Source organism: Chlorocebus sabaeus, chromosome 17, assembly GCF_047675955.1.
Source record: "Chlorocebus sabaeus isolate Y175 chromosome 17, mChlSab1.0.hap1, whole genome shotgun sequence".
Classification (NCBI taxonomy): domain Eukaryota; kingdom Metazoa; phylum Chordata; class Mammalia; order Primates; family Cercopithecidae; genus Chlorocebus; species Chlorocebus sabaeus.
Window position 1 is genome coordinate 7,433,621 of NC_132920.1, and position 14,432 is coordinate 7,448,052.

General features: G+C 45.2%; 2 protein-coding genes across 3 annotated transcripts in view; one reads left to right on the forward strand and one right to left on the reverse strand.

The window, feature by feature from the left end:
• Positions 1-264: 264 nt before the first annotated feature.
• LOC140708817 (uncharacterized) lies at positions 265-3,603 on the reverse strand. Its single transcript, XM_073005638.1, has 2 exons — positions 2,186-3,603; positions 265-935 (listed from the first exon to the last, which is right to left on the reverse strand). The coding sequence occupies exon 1, from the start codon at positions 3,209-3,211 to the stop codon at positions 2,429-2,431; it is 783 nt and encodes a 260-aa protein (XP_072861739.1). The 5' UTR covers positions 3,212-3,603; the 3' UTR covers positions 265-935; positions 2,186-2,428.
• The window catches only part of DSP (desmoplakin), a 45,129-nt gene continuing 32,201 nt past the window's right edge, over positions 1,505-14,432 (forward strand). The window contains exon 1 of one of the 2 annotated variants that reach the window (XM_007973753.3): positions 1,505-1,968. In XM_007973753.3, coding sequence (XP_007971944.2) covers positions 1,799-1,968 — 170 coding nt within the window. In that variant the 5' untranslated portion in view covers positions 1,505-1,798. The remainder of the gene's footprint in view (positions 1,969-14,432) is intronic. The other variant, XM_007973754.3, reaches the window with a different exon arrangement.

The window sequence follows — 14,432 nt, forward strand, 5'->3', positions numbered from 1 at the left end:
GGTACTCAATCTGCATAATCATTTAAACATTTGCCCACTTTGCTTTTATTAAAGGTTCGAGGAAATTGAGACTACGATGCAAATTATTGGTTGTGCTAACAGTGATAAACTTTCATCTCATCATATGTGTTTACTCCTTGAATTTAAGACGTTCAGCTGTAAAAAGAAAAAGAGCAAGACACTTTGTCAAAAATTATGCCTTAAAGGGTCAAGGTGTCATGAGAAATGCTATAATATGACACATTTTTAAAAGTCCCCCCCACTCTCTTTACAACATGAAAATGTAGCTTTTTATTTTTGTTTTCAGTTCATAAACATTTTGGAAACGCATTGTATCAGAAGGTAATTAGCGGCATTGTTTGGAAAGATGAAAAATTTATTAGAAAGATCTTTAAATGGCTTTTACTAAAGCGTCATTTAACAGTTTTCCATATTATAGAAACAGCTTTTCATGGATGGTGTGACTGGGTCTGTATCCAAACCCAGTTCGGTTCGTGGAGCCTACGGTGTAGTTAACACTCAGCCTCTTAACTGGGAGTGGCTCTGGAGCAGGTCGCTGGAATGTTCAAGCTCCGCGTCACTCATCGGTACCAAGCTGATCTCTGTCTAGGGTTCTTTGCCACCCTCAGGCTCAAGTCCCAGGAGGCCTCCGCCGCTGACTTGGGTGAACAGCTCTGAGTTCCGGAGAGGGTTGGGTCTGCGGAGAAGGGCGCGAGAGACAAGCATCCGCAAGGTTCTGGTACAAAATTTGGAAACTGGACCTGGAGTTGAAATCTTCACTCCTCGTTTAAAAAGAGCATCAAAAGGGAAAAGATAAAATAAATTGGAACTTATATTTTTATGTTATCCCATGAAAAAATAGCTGTAGTGTTTTCCTCTTTATGCCAAAGAGATTAATATTTACGGTGAAGACTTTTCCAGGAAGTCGTGGTTTTCTGTAAAAAAAGGTTTTACACATCAGAAATCGGACTTCTGAGGCAATCTCCTGAATTCCTGGAATAAAACAAAACAGAACAAGCCCCCAAACAAAACTCTATCATCTAAAACGTTCCCTCCTCACTGTGGTTCTAGTCAATGCGTGGTAGGTAGCGTTTCCAGTGATGAACAAAAGTAAATATTTGACCAGTAACTCTCCAATCGAGAGGCCCCTCCATTCCAGCTATCTGCGCCCGGGGACCAAGGAAATCCTCAAAAGCCGGGCCAAGCACTCCCCGCCCGAGCGGCCCCAGCGCAGAGCGCAGCGGCCCCCGCAAGCGCAAGTCCTCCCCGCGGTGGCCGCGCCCAGGGCGCTCGGGTCGCGGGGACCCTGCCCCGCCCGGCGTTACTCAGGCCTCGGTGGCGCAGGGCGGAGCCGCGGGCGGCGGGCGGCGGGCGCAGGTGGGGAGGGGCGGTCGGAGCGCGTCGGTGACACCCGCGGCGGGGCGGGGAAGGCGCGGCGGCCGCACCCCGCCCTGGGAAGAAACCGGCCAGGTGTGGCCTCGGCGCCCGGTGCCAGCGGGGAGGAGACTTGCGCCGCCGCCGACCAACACCAACACCCAGCCCCGACGCAGCTCCTCTGCGCCTTTGCAGCCCTTCGAGCCACAGCTCTTCCTCCCGCTCCTGCCCCCGGCCCGTCGCCGTCTCCACGCTCGCAGCGGCCTCGGGAGGGCCCAGGTAGCGAGCAGCGACCTCGCGAGCCGCCCGCACTCCCGCCCGGTTCCCCGGCCGTCCGCCTGTCCTTGGCCCCCTCCGCCTTCTCCGCGCCGACCTGCCTCGCTTATGCCTCGGCGCTGAGCCGCTCTCCCGATTGCCCGCCGACATGAGCTGCAACGGAGGCTCCCACCCGCGGATCAACACTCTGGGCCGCATGACCCGCGCCGAATCTGGCCCGGACCTGCGCTACGAGATGACCAGCGGCGGCGGGGGCACCAGCAGGATCTACTACTCGCGGCGCGGCGTGATCACCGACCAGAACTCGGACGGCTACTGGTGGGTACCTGCCCGGAGAGCGCGGGCTGCGGGGCCCGCGGGACGAGGAGGGACTGTCCTCCTCTGGGCGACGGGGAGACTCGAGTCCCGAAGGTGGAAAGGTTTTTTGCCCCAGGTCCCGAAAGAGCTTCCCGGCCGCGCTGGGAGCAGGACCCGGGTGTCCTGACGCGTGCAGGGACAGGTTGGCCCCGTCCTGCGAGCGGGGACTCGGTCCTACCTTTCTCCCCTCCCGCGAGCCCGGGCGGGTGGTCAGAGGGGGCGTCGGGCCAGCGCGGGGCTGTCCCCTGCCTGCCGGACCCGGCTGCAGTCGCCTTTGTCCCAGCCCGCGAATGAGAGGTCAGGCGAGGTGGGCCTGCGACCACAAAACCCAACCTCTCCAACCGTAATCAATGTAAAAGAGGAAAGGAGCGGGGCCCCGGCCCTATCTGGTGGCCGAGTGGTGCTCGGGGCTCCGCGGTCTTTACCCGCTCACCCCCAATCCCCGGTAACCCCGAGACCACGACTGCGGCGGTTCCTGGACCGAGGACGTTTGTATGAAGGCTGCACGTCCGGGCGGCGCGGGGTCCTGTCCCGAGGAGGCCCCGCTTCGGCTTCCCCTGTCCCGCAAACGAAACTTGCTCGCCGGGGTGGCTGCCGGGCCCGGCGCTCGAAGTTCGGCGGGGACTTGCCTGTTCCCCTCGGTCGTCCGCGCCGCAGCCCCAGCGGGCGAGCGCACCTGTGGCCCTGCCTCTGAGCCTTTTGTTTCCTCCTTTTTAAAAACACCGGATGAAAGACCCCAGTGTACCTTGGATCTCAGAGCGCCAGCCGCGCGTCTGCTTTGATCCAGAATGTGTGGGCAGGGGAGTGTGGGGGGAGGACGACACTGGGGGCCCGCCCTGGCCCAGGTGCCCCGGGAAGACCCCCCGCTGAGAGGGTCGGCTTCTCCGGATCCTCGCGGAAACAGACTGAGGTCGTCGTTTGGGTGGGTGGGCAGAGACCCTGTCCGAGGTCTCGGGAGCTGGACTCTGGATGCCCACGTGAGCGGTGCGCGTTTTGCAGCCCGCCCCACCTCCCCGCCCCCTGCTAGTTCTTCCCACGTTGGGCTTTTGGGAAAGAGCCTGAGCGTCGGGACGTTATTTACCAGGCGTTGTGGCCCTAGGCCTGGGAGGAGCAACCTGAATGCGCTCCAGGGCAGTTTTGTTTTGCAAGCCGTTTTGAAGGCAGGGACTACTCGAGTTGCAACCTGCTTTCTGCTTGGATTCATTTATTTCTGGAGCATCATGAAAATCTATTTTCCTTTTTTTTTTTTTTTTTGAGTTAGCAAAGAATTGTCTCAATCTTAGGAGTTCTTTGTTTCCTGAACAAAATGTGTCTGGGGATTTCCAGGGAAAATGTGCCAAGCAATAGGAGGAATGAAAAGCTGGGTTTTCATTACATTTGTTTTAAAATTTTGCCAGCTATTTAAATCTGAAATTTAAATTTTCTCTCTGAGTCCTCCAGGATTTGAGATGCACATCTATCCTTTAAATGTGCAGGTTACACATAGTTTAAATCCAAGTCAGAATGGAATGTGAAGGATTCTTTAGCAGCTCTTTTTGGCATTTTTATGAACCAAGTATTTATTTTGATTATTATTTGTAACTATGCTTTTGCTAGCCTGGATTTCTTATCTTTTAAATAGACAATAATCAGTATTATTAATCCAATATTTCACTCCCTTGGTTTCTTATACCTTTTGTAGAGAAGTAAAACTTTAATAAATTAATTGGTTAATAAACTGCATCAAGATACATGTTTTATTAGGATTCCTCACTGAAACATTTAATTTTGGGCAGGCTCCATGTTTTTTCATTGTTTAGTATCATTTCTTGTGTTCTGTTTTTCCAACTTAAAGCCTACTTATAAAACTTATCAAGTCTCCCATCTCTGGGAAGGGGAAAGAGACCCAAGTGAAAAATTACCTGACTTTGAGGAAGGATGTTTTCTCTCCTCATTAATGTTGCTCTGCCCGGCAGCAGGGCGTCAGGCTCGGGGCTTGAGTTGGGAGGCGGTCATTCTTTCTGGGGATCCTGGCAATGGACTTTCCTCCTGAGCCTGTCCCAGCCTGCAGTGGTGCTACTGACTACAAAATCGCCCACAAATGCTGACTGCTGCGTTTTCAAATAATAGCGACTGAGTGAAGACAGGGCATGTCGCAGTTTTTCTGGTGGCATTCTGGTTTTGTGTGGAGGGATATGTTTGGCCGTGGCATGCACTTTGTAGAAGCAGGGTGCCCTCTATGCCCAAGGGAGCCACTGCCCTCTGCTAAGTGAATGATGATTAAGAATTTCATAAGTATTTTTCTGGCCTGAAGATTTTCTAAATAAAAGTTTTTGTGGTTTTCTTCTTTTCTTTCTTTTTTTTTTTAAGCTCCAAAACTAGTATAAAAACTATTGGTTGACTTTAAACTCATTTATTTCAAAAACTACTATTTATGGCTGAATTATTAATAGATTGGTGATTTTTGAACTGAGTGTTTTGTATTTAGCCCTTCCCTAAATAAAGTAATTTGAATGTGTAGAGGGCCCAACTCTTAGTTTTCCTTTGAAAATGACTTTAAAACAGCTCTCTCTCTCTCTGTCCTTTCCACGAACAGCACTTACTCATTTTTAGGACAGTATTAGATCTCACTGTATCGTAATCCCCTTTTTTCCCGTACCACCCGCCTGTTCTTTGTGTCTTTATTTTAGATTGAATTGAATCTGCAACTACTTAATTTTGTTAACCTTTGGTAAATGTTACAACCTTGATAATGAAATAATAGACATGTACATGTCTTGAAATGTAAATTTTGGATTCTTCTTGGATAGGATGTTGTATTAATACTGTTTTCAATTACAGCAGAATTACTCTAGTCTTATTCCTGTCATTAAAACAAATTACAAATCTGTAGTGAAATTTGTTATCAAAGTAACAAAGCCTCACAGTTAGATCTTTCACCCATCAAAGGGTGGATTTGTGGGAGGATTAAAAGCAGAAAATAGTCATTAAGCTTCAGAAATATGTGGTTATAATATTAATGCTTATTTTTCTTCAGATCTCATGATTTCAAAACTGAGATACATGTGATCATTATTTCATAAACATTTTAAAGTTAGTCTTAAATTAGGTTTTAAGAGAAGCTGATTTCTTACCATGAGACAAACAGGTCCATTTGCCTGAATTTTAGAGCAGGGGACCCCTAAGGATCACTTAGCCTAGGCAGAAACCCCACATGCACACTTTAGAGACAGGAAACTGAGGACGTGCCCAAGATCCCAGAATCCACTTATGGCTGGGTTGGCCTGAGGACCCAAGGATCCTCACCTTGGTTTTCCGTGTGCCTTCACAGCCTGACTTTTAGAATGGACAGGTCTGTAATTACACCATGAAAGTATCTGAAATTCCATTAATTCCTTCATTCAGCAAGTGTTTACTGAGCACCGGCTGCATTCTGTGTTGTGTCAGGGGAGATCGAGGTGGAAATCTATAGTCTTGAAAGGAGCGTAGGCCCTTCCAAGGGAGATGAGTACACGCAGACTAGCACACAAAAGCGGGATGCCCAGGAGCGGTGTACATGACTTCAGAGACGTCACAAGGAGGTGAGAGAACATCTGTTGTGGGGGCACTGCGAAGACTTTATAAGGGAAGTGATGTGGAACTGGACTTTGGAGGATTTCAGCTGTGTCAATATGGGTGGGCAGAGAGCCTTCCGGGGGAGAGAAGAGCTTGAGAAAAGTCTGCGAGGCCTGTGGAGTGATCTCCTTTTCGAGCATTCGCTCTGAGCAGGGAGGCAGTCAGGTGAAAGGAGGAAGCATCCTCTTTGACCAAGGCATTCCAGACCTTGAATGCCCTGGAGAGGGATTTGGATAGGCAGAGGGAAGCTGGTGCAGGTGCTCACTGAAGCCATTGAAAGTCTCCTCCATGGGAGGGGCGGGGAAGTTAGACGATCATAACTGAGCTTCTGGACTGTTTAGGCATTGGCTTAAGGAAGCCATTGCACCAGTGAAGGAGGGAGGGAATGAAAGTCTGAACCAGGGTGAGGGCGGGGGATGGGAAAGTAGGTATTGCCAAGGTGGAGTGACAGCTTCAGCTAAGAATTGGATGCGACAGGCAAGGGAGAGTCTGAGAAAACAGGCGCAGAGCTCGAGTGACTCATAGCGTAGATAGTCTAAACGCTTTTCTGGGAAACGATTGCAAAGCAAGATCTAGTTTAGCTGAGTATATGGCAGGTAACATTTACATGATTATTAAATTTAACTTGTATATTTTATAAAAATATCAGGTCTGTAGTTAATAATAGTTACCATTACCCGGCAAACACACGGTGATGTGCCTGGTATAGTACGTTTGTTATCTCAAGCCTCATAACAAACTTCCCAGTTTACAATGGGAAACTGAGGTTAAAATGTTTAAATGACTTGCCTAAGGTCACACAGCTAGTGAAGTGGTTAAGCTAGATTTGAATCCAGTATACCGCAAGGACCCAAGAGAAGATTAAACCTGCAGCGTGAGAATTCACCTTTTCTACTTGTAAACCGTTTTCTATCTGAGTTATTACTTATTTGGATCTGTTGAATTTCTCAGCCTGCATTCCTGTGAAATATTTCATAATCATTGTATTCTTTCATTAATACTCCTGTAGAGTTTCTATCGGCTTAGGAAAAAAGAAACTCAAGTTGATTCTGCATTAAGCCAACTAATTGTTAGTCAGATCTATTTAATGGGACAATACAGCTTTCAACAGTCATTTTTTTCTCTAAATATGGGCATAATTTCATTGTTCAGGTAATGGAAATGTCTTGGAAAGGGGAAAACTGCTGATGCCCCTGATGCCTCGATGCTGACTTCTCAGGGTGGAGCAAAGGAGGGCTTGGGTGTGAGACTTGGGGAGTGTGTCTTCACTCTCAGCTAACCAGTCTTTCCAGACCAGGAGGTTCTAGAAGGAGTGGTTTCAGTCTGGAGGCCTTGTTGTTGCAGCTGGGAGCAGTGCCACACCCCTTGGTTTTCTCCATCTCCCTCCTGCTGGGCTGGTCCCAGTGGCCCTGCCACTTGAAAACGTTCAGGTGTGGTTGTGAATTTGAAGCCATGGCCCCACAGATCCTAAGACTCAGACATGAGCTGCTCATTTGAGGTGCCATCTTGTAAAATACTAGTGCAGTCCAATAATGTATGCCTCGCCACCGACACCTTGGGCTGGAAGGGCTCATGAATGTGAAATCTACATTTCATGAAAATGAAGACAGTTTAGTGAGAAGCTGCAGCAAACAGATCTAAGGCTCTGCTTGGAATTACATTTTGTTTGTTTGTTTTGAGATGGGGTCTTGCTCTGTGGCTCAGGCTGGAGTGCAGTGGCATGATCATAGCTCACTGCAGTCTTGACCACTCAGGCTCAAGTGACTCTCCCACCTCAGCCTCTCGAGTAGCTAGGACCACAGGCATGCGCCACCATACTCAACTAATTAAAAAAAATTTTTTTTTGTAGAGACAAGATCTCACTATCTTGCCCAGGCTGGTCTTGAACTCCTGGGCTCAAGCAATCCTCCCACCTTGGCCTCCTAAAGTACTGGAATTACAGGCAAGAGTCAGTGCACCTGGCCTTTGAATTTTCTTACCCTCAATAAGTTTCTTTCGTGCTGTTAAAGTGTATCACTCTCTATGAATTGTCTCAGTTATATTTGAGTCTTGTAAGGAACCTTAGGAACTCCTGAAAATACCTCACACTTAATACCCAATCCATTACTTCCTTTTCCTGTTTCTCTTTTTTTTCTTTTCACCCCACCCCCATTTTGCTGTGGGACATCCTTAAAGTTGTGGACTGGGGCAAAGACAAAACACAAAAATGAAATTTCAGCCGGGTGTGGTGGCTCATGCCTGTAATCCAGCCCTTTGGGAGGCCGAGGCAGGTGGATCACAAGGTCAGGAGTTCCAGACCAGCCTGGCCAATATGGTGAAACCCCGTCTCTACTAAAAATACAAAAATTAGCCGGGCATGGTGGTGCGCTCCTGTAGTCCCAACTGCTCAGGAGGCTGAGGCAGGAGAATCGCTTGAACCCGGGAGGCGGAGGTTGCAGTGAGCTGAGATCGTGCCACTACACTCCAGCCTGGTGACACAGTGAGACTCCATGAAAAAAAAAGAAAGAAATTTCAGAACCATAAGAACAGCAGCAGCCTCCGCAAGTAAAAGCTATCTCTGCCTCTGCAGTGCCCCTCTGAGCCTCACCTCAGCCCCAGGATGGGGTGTTCTACCTGTCCTAGAGGCAGAAGCTCCAGGCACTGCCAGTGGATGTCACTTTAAGTTGCTCAAGGTCACAGGCTGTATAACTGGAAGTGGCTGAGCTGGGCGTGGACTCCAACTGTGCCCTACTTCAAAGCTCTTCTGAAGTTAATGATATGTGATCAGTTTTCCACTACCCCGCAAACACAATCTGCCAAACACTCAGCGTGAAAATCAAGAAAACCGCCTGGAAAAGAAGCAGAACTTTTATCAGAGTACTGTTTCTGTAGCTCCTGGGCGAAGACAAAATGCAGGATCAAAGGAGGCTGCCTTTCTAAAATCTATAGAGAAAAAACATCCACCATGTTTGTTCACTGCTGGAGTGGGAATGGGGAGGGGACAGCTGTGCTCTCTGGCTGAGCTTTGAAATCAGGGTAATGCGATGAGCCAAAATATCTTCAGATCGGTCTTTTGTTTGCCTTGTTTTTCTTCCACTTTACTAAGCCAAACAAACATGCATTAAGTGCCTTTTGTGTGCAGAACCTTACGTTGTTAGGTTAAGTATTTGTAGGAGTCCAAGATGACTAAGATGTGGGACTTTGCTCTCCAGGAGCACGTAGCCAGGTGTGTGTAAACTAATGCAAGAGAGGAGAGGATGCATAGGTGTGATATGGAAAGCTCCTTGCAGAAGGCTGTAACTTTTGAAGTTTTGAACTTTTGAAGGATGGCTAACACTGCATTTCAGCTGATGTATATATAGGGTGTTTAATGAATTTGTTTTTTCTTGAGACGGAGTTTCGCTCTTGTTGCCCAGGCTGGAGTGTAGTGGTGCAGCCTTGGCTCACTGCAACCTTTGTCTCCCAGGTTCAACCATCTCATCTCAACCTCCCATCTCAGCCTCCCAAGTAGCTGGGACTTACAGGCGTGTGTCATCACGCCCAGCTAAGTTTTATATTTTTTTTTTGGTAGAGATGGGGTTTTGCCATGTTGCCCAGGCTGATCTTAAACTCCTGCGTTCAAGCAATCAGGCCACTTCTGCCTCCCAAAGTGCTGGGATTACAGGCATGAGCCACGGCGCCCAACCTTGTCTTGTATTTTTAACAATAATATTTTTGGGAACACATGTAAAGCTAATGCCTTAGGACAGCTAGTTTTGGAGTCCTATTTTTAAAGAAAAAATTTTTTTGAAGGTAGTAAAATAAAACCTTGAAATCTTGGTAATATTGTTCACACATTCATGTGGCCCGTCTTTGGATTAGAATGCAGAACTTGTTTTCTTTTAACCACCGATGAAGGGCTCTCTATGCAAATATTTGGAACCCTTACTTGTTTAAACAAGTTTTAGCATGAACTTTAAAAAAAATATGTGCAGGTAGGTTCTTTGTAGTCTGACTCATTTATCTCTCAGAAGAGTTAAAAACTTTTAAGGATGAGTTATTTTTTTAAAAGGCACCTATTACTTTGGTTTAGAAGTCAATATTCTTTTGATAAATTTGACCCAAATGAGTTTTCTTTTTCTTTTTCTTTTTTTTAAAGGAAAGCACATGACATCTGCCATCTTCTGTGCCACCAAAATGGGATTTAAAAATTGAACTTCATGGCTTATTACTTTAATTTGTAACATGATTTGAAAATCTCTTAACCCCTAACACCCATGTGTAGCAGTATTAAAAATTTCTTTGAGGCTAGGGGTTTAAAAAAATTTTTATACACTTGATAGTAAGTACACCATTTTAAAATTATTTATTTATACATAATAGAATTTTGCATTTTCCCAAACTGTACTGTATGAATTAAATTTAATTCAATTACCATGAATATATTTATTTACCATGAACTTAACATAGACATTTGTATTATTTTCAGTAAGGAAGAATGACTTTGGTGGTTTCCTAAATTGAGTTACAGAATGAATGAGGTAAAGAAATCTTACATACCATTTAGCCCAACAGATGGAGATAGAAATTTCTGAGATTAAAAAAAATCTAAAATTATGTGGTCAATTAAAAAAAATATATATATATATATATAATCTGACTTAGAAAGGTTTGAATTACAGCTTTTAAAAACATGCTTTTCCTGCCTGGGTGCGGTGGCTCACGTCTGTAATCCCAGCACTTTGGGAGGCCAAGGTGGGCAGATCACTTGAGGTCAGGAGTTTGAGACCAGTCTGGCCAAAATTTGGTGAAACCCTGTCTCTACTAAAAATACAAAAATTAGCTTTGCGTGGTGGCAGTGTGCCTGTAATCCCAGATATGTGGGACACTGAGGCAGAAGAATCACTTGAACCCAGGAGGTGGAGGTTGCAATGAACTGAGATTGTCCCATTGCACTCCAACCTGGGCGACAGAGTGAGACTCCTTCTCAAAAAAAAAAAAAAAAAAAAAAGGCATGTTTCCTGAAGTAAGCTCTCCTGGCTCTTGTGCTGAAGAATCCAGTACTACACATACAGCTGGTGTCTGTCTGATATCAGCCTGACCCGATGGGTCGAAATCCTTTCCCCCGAACTTCTTCCCTGATTAAGTACAGCGAGTTCTGTGTGGATTCTTCACTAGGCTAAGACAAGCAAACTGACCTGTCAAGGTGGATTCCGTATACCTTAGTTGGCCTGAGTCTCCATCTGTCTTGTTTTGATGGACTGAGTCATTCACAAGGTGTGTACCTAGTTCCCTTTCTCGCCTCAGTCTGTTTCCTAAGGGAATTCTTGGCCACACCTAAGACTGAAGTTGGATTCTTACAGATGAAAGATAGACGTAGACCTTGTTTTAAGGATCAGATGCAGTCTTGAAAAGTTGTGTATATGATGAAATTTGGTTGAGCAGATCACACTTCCCAATAGACAAGTAGTGATATCAAAGATTCTTTATTTCATTGTTCCAACACTTTAGCTTTTTATTTTTTCAACCCTTTAAAGGATTAGATTTTTGTGCATTCCCCATTCCTATGCAGTTGTTAATTTATTTACTAACATGCCATGCAAAACATTTAAATGTTTTAGTGGATATCAGGAACATATGAGACAGGGCGTGGTGGCTGACGCTTGTAATCCTAACACTTTGGGAGGCCAAGGCAGGCAGATCATTTGAGGTCAGGAGTTTGAGACCAGCCTGACCAACGTGGTGAAACCCCATCTCTACTAAAAATACAAAAAAAATAGCTGGGTATGGTGGCGCATCCTTGTAGTCCCAGCTACTTGGGAGGCTGAGGCAGGAGAATCACTTGAACCTGGGAAGCGGAGGTTGAAGTGAGCCGAGATCACGCCACTGCACTCCAGCCTGGGTGACAGAGCAAGACTCCATCTCGGGGGGAAGGGGGGGAAGAACATATGGAAATCCTTTAGAAAAGCACGAAGAATTTATTTGGTATTATTAGCAGCATATGAAGTTACCTGTTTTTTTTTGTTTGTTTGTTTTTTAGTTCAAATATGGGTAGGCAAGGGGAGGCAGGTAAGGTGTCTTCTCTTTATAGGATGCCAACTGATCTCTAGAGAAATAGGAATGTCTTCTAGAACTAGGGGGAGGGAATTAAAACATAGAGAAAACCCACCAATGTTTTAAGCCAATGTTTGGTTGCCTTACCTCCTTTATCCTGGATGAAATTCATTTCTAACTGTTGTATAACTAACTAGTCTAAGTTCTTGGGTAAAAAGAAGCTGGTGAGTTTTGTATTTTGTGGTCAAATGAATTTGGTCTCATAAATTCACTTTTAAAAAACGTGTATGTACACTTCGGTGCATTCATTCACAATTGTGTGAATAAAAACATTCACACAATTCGGTGCGTTCATTCACAATTGTGTGAATAAAAACATTCACACAATTCGGTGCGTTCATTCACAATTGTGTGAATAAAAACATTCACACAATTCGGTGCGTTCATTCACAATTGTGAATGAACAATTGTGTTTGTCCTCCCTGTCTCTGTTTTTTAATACATTTTAATTCTACGATAGTTTTAGATTTGTAGAAAAGTTACAGAATAGTACAAAGTTTGTGTATACCCTCACCCAGTTTCCCCTGCCTCCATTGTTTTGTTTTCTTAACAGCTGGGGTTTATGCTGTGTTGCCCAGGCTAGTCTTGAACTGCTGAGCTCAAGCGATCCGTTTACCTTGGCCTCCCAAAGTGCTGGGATTACAGGCGTGCCCCACCCTCATCTTACAGCTCAGTTTGTGATCATTTTTACAGCAGCACACATTATTAAATCATTTAGGAAACTCTGACTTTCCACTGTGCTAAGAGACACTCTTTCATTTATCTGCTTGGGACTGGCATTCTTTGTGGGAATCATCCTCGGAGCCAAATTGCTGAACAGAATTTCTTAATGTTTCAGAATAAAGGTATTCCTATGTCCCTTCAATAAAGAAAATAAAAATAATTACACAGGACCTTCCTCATTTTTTAATTCATCCTAAGTGAGGTTGCCGGGTTTCTTAATGTTTTCCTTTGTCTCTTGAATTTCTTGAATTTTTTTCCTCTGTTTTATAACAGATATGTTTTGGAAGGTGTTCTAAGTCAGTTGGAATTCTGTACAAGTTAGGACAACACATGTGATCTTGCTTATATCTCAGCAGTATGAGTAATGGACCTCATTTCCTGTATAATCTGGAGTGGAAGACAGAGACTGGTTGCATTGGTGATGGGTGGGGGCAGTCCTGGTTTTGAGAGGTGGATGACTCTGGCACCACCTCACCTTTACCTGCCAGGAGGAGCCTGTGTCTTCTTCGGGGAGTAGTTCCCAGGGAGGTCTGGGCTCCTCACCCACATTCATCTAGTCCTGGCTTATTGGGGAGTCTTGCCTGCAGGGAGGAACCCCAAATGGGTGGCCAAAAAAGAAAGTGCTTTCCTATGGTGAGACAGTGCAGGCAGGTGCTGCGAAGAACTCCCACATTACTGTGGTCTTATCCCATCTATGCATAATGCAGCCATTGTTTGTCAAACTTTTTTTTTAAATGGTGAAATTCTTTCTGTAAAACTCACACACACACACACAAAATATCCAGTTGGTTAGACAGGCATCACATAAAAGCAGGCTCAGGCTGGCCCTGACTGAAGGGCTGGGTAGGAAGAGCCAATTTCTTGTAGCACATCCGTGAGGACTTTTCACAGATGTTAAATAATCACTTGGTCTGCTTTAAACTTCTCTGAAACCAAACTACAGTGGGCTGTGCTGTGGCATAGTATTTCTCGGTAAATTTAAAAGCCAGACTTGGTTACGCCTTGCTTGAAGAACAAATGAAACTCTGTCATCTCTTTCTTTAAGATACAGACTGTCTGCAACATTTTTCCTCAACACCACTGTTGTTTTAAGGTTTCTTCTAGGAGTCTTCCAGAAAAGTGCCTCATTTGGAATGTACATTGAATGAGCTTCATTGTAGAGAAAAATAGATATTCTAGGAACATCTTGAAAGGAGAATGGGTTTGTTTTGCAATAAAGATAATGTATTTAAATTTTCCATCACTTTCTTCACACCGTGATTTTTAAAAAACCATTATTGTCTTTTACAGGAATTACAGAATATATGTGTGTGTGTGTGTGTGTGTGTGTGTGTATATATATTTTATTTTGTTACAGACAGGGTCTCACTCTGTCACCTAGGCAAGAGTACAGTGGTGTGATCATAACTCATCGCAGCCTCCAACTCGTGGGCTCAAGTGATCCTCCCACCTCAGCTTCCTGAGTGGCTAGAGCTACAGGCATGCATCACCATGTTTGGCTAATTTAAAAACAATCTTTTTTTTTTTTTTTGTAAGACAGGGTCTTGCTGTGTTGCTCAGGCTGGTCTCCAACTTCTGGACTTAATCAGTCCTCCTGCCTTGGCCTCCCAAAGCACTGGGATTACAGGCGTGAACCACTGTGTCTGGCCAATACTTTTTAGTGTAAGCTTTTTTCTCCTCTCCTACCTTTCCTTCAGCCAGACTTGCCAGTGAAATCTTCATGCTCTGTGTCTGACACCGTGAGGTCTTCCTGCAGAGGGACTTGTGGTGTTGGGGACTGTCATTAGGGACCGCTGTGGGATGAAGCAGGAGTGAAGATGAAATAGCTCTGTGTCATCGTCATTGCTGGAAATGTGTTTTTATAACTCAAAGAGATATATGTCTGGATTGGATCCTGGACCTGGGAGGGGAAAACTTGCTGTGAAGAACATTATTGGGCTAATTGGTGAAATCTGAACAAGTTCTATTAATTGGAAAATTGTTCGTGTCAATCGTAAATTTTCTGATTTTGATCATTGTTTTGTGGTTATATATAA

Excerpts from the sequence above, each read along its gene's own strand:
- LOC140708817 (XM_073005638.1), bottom strand. The coding sequence starts at position 3,211 with ATGAATCCAAGCAGAAAGCAGGTTGCAACTCGAGTAGTCCCTGCCTTC.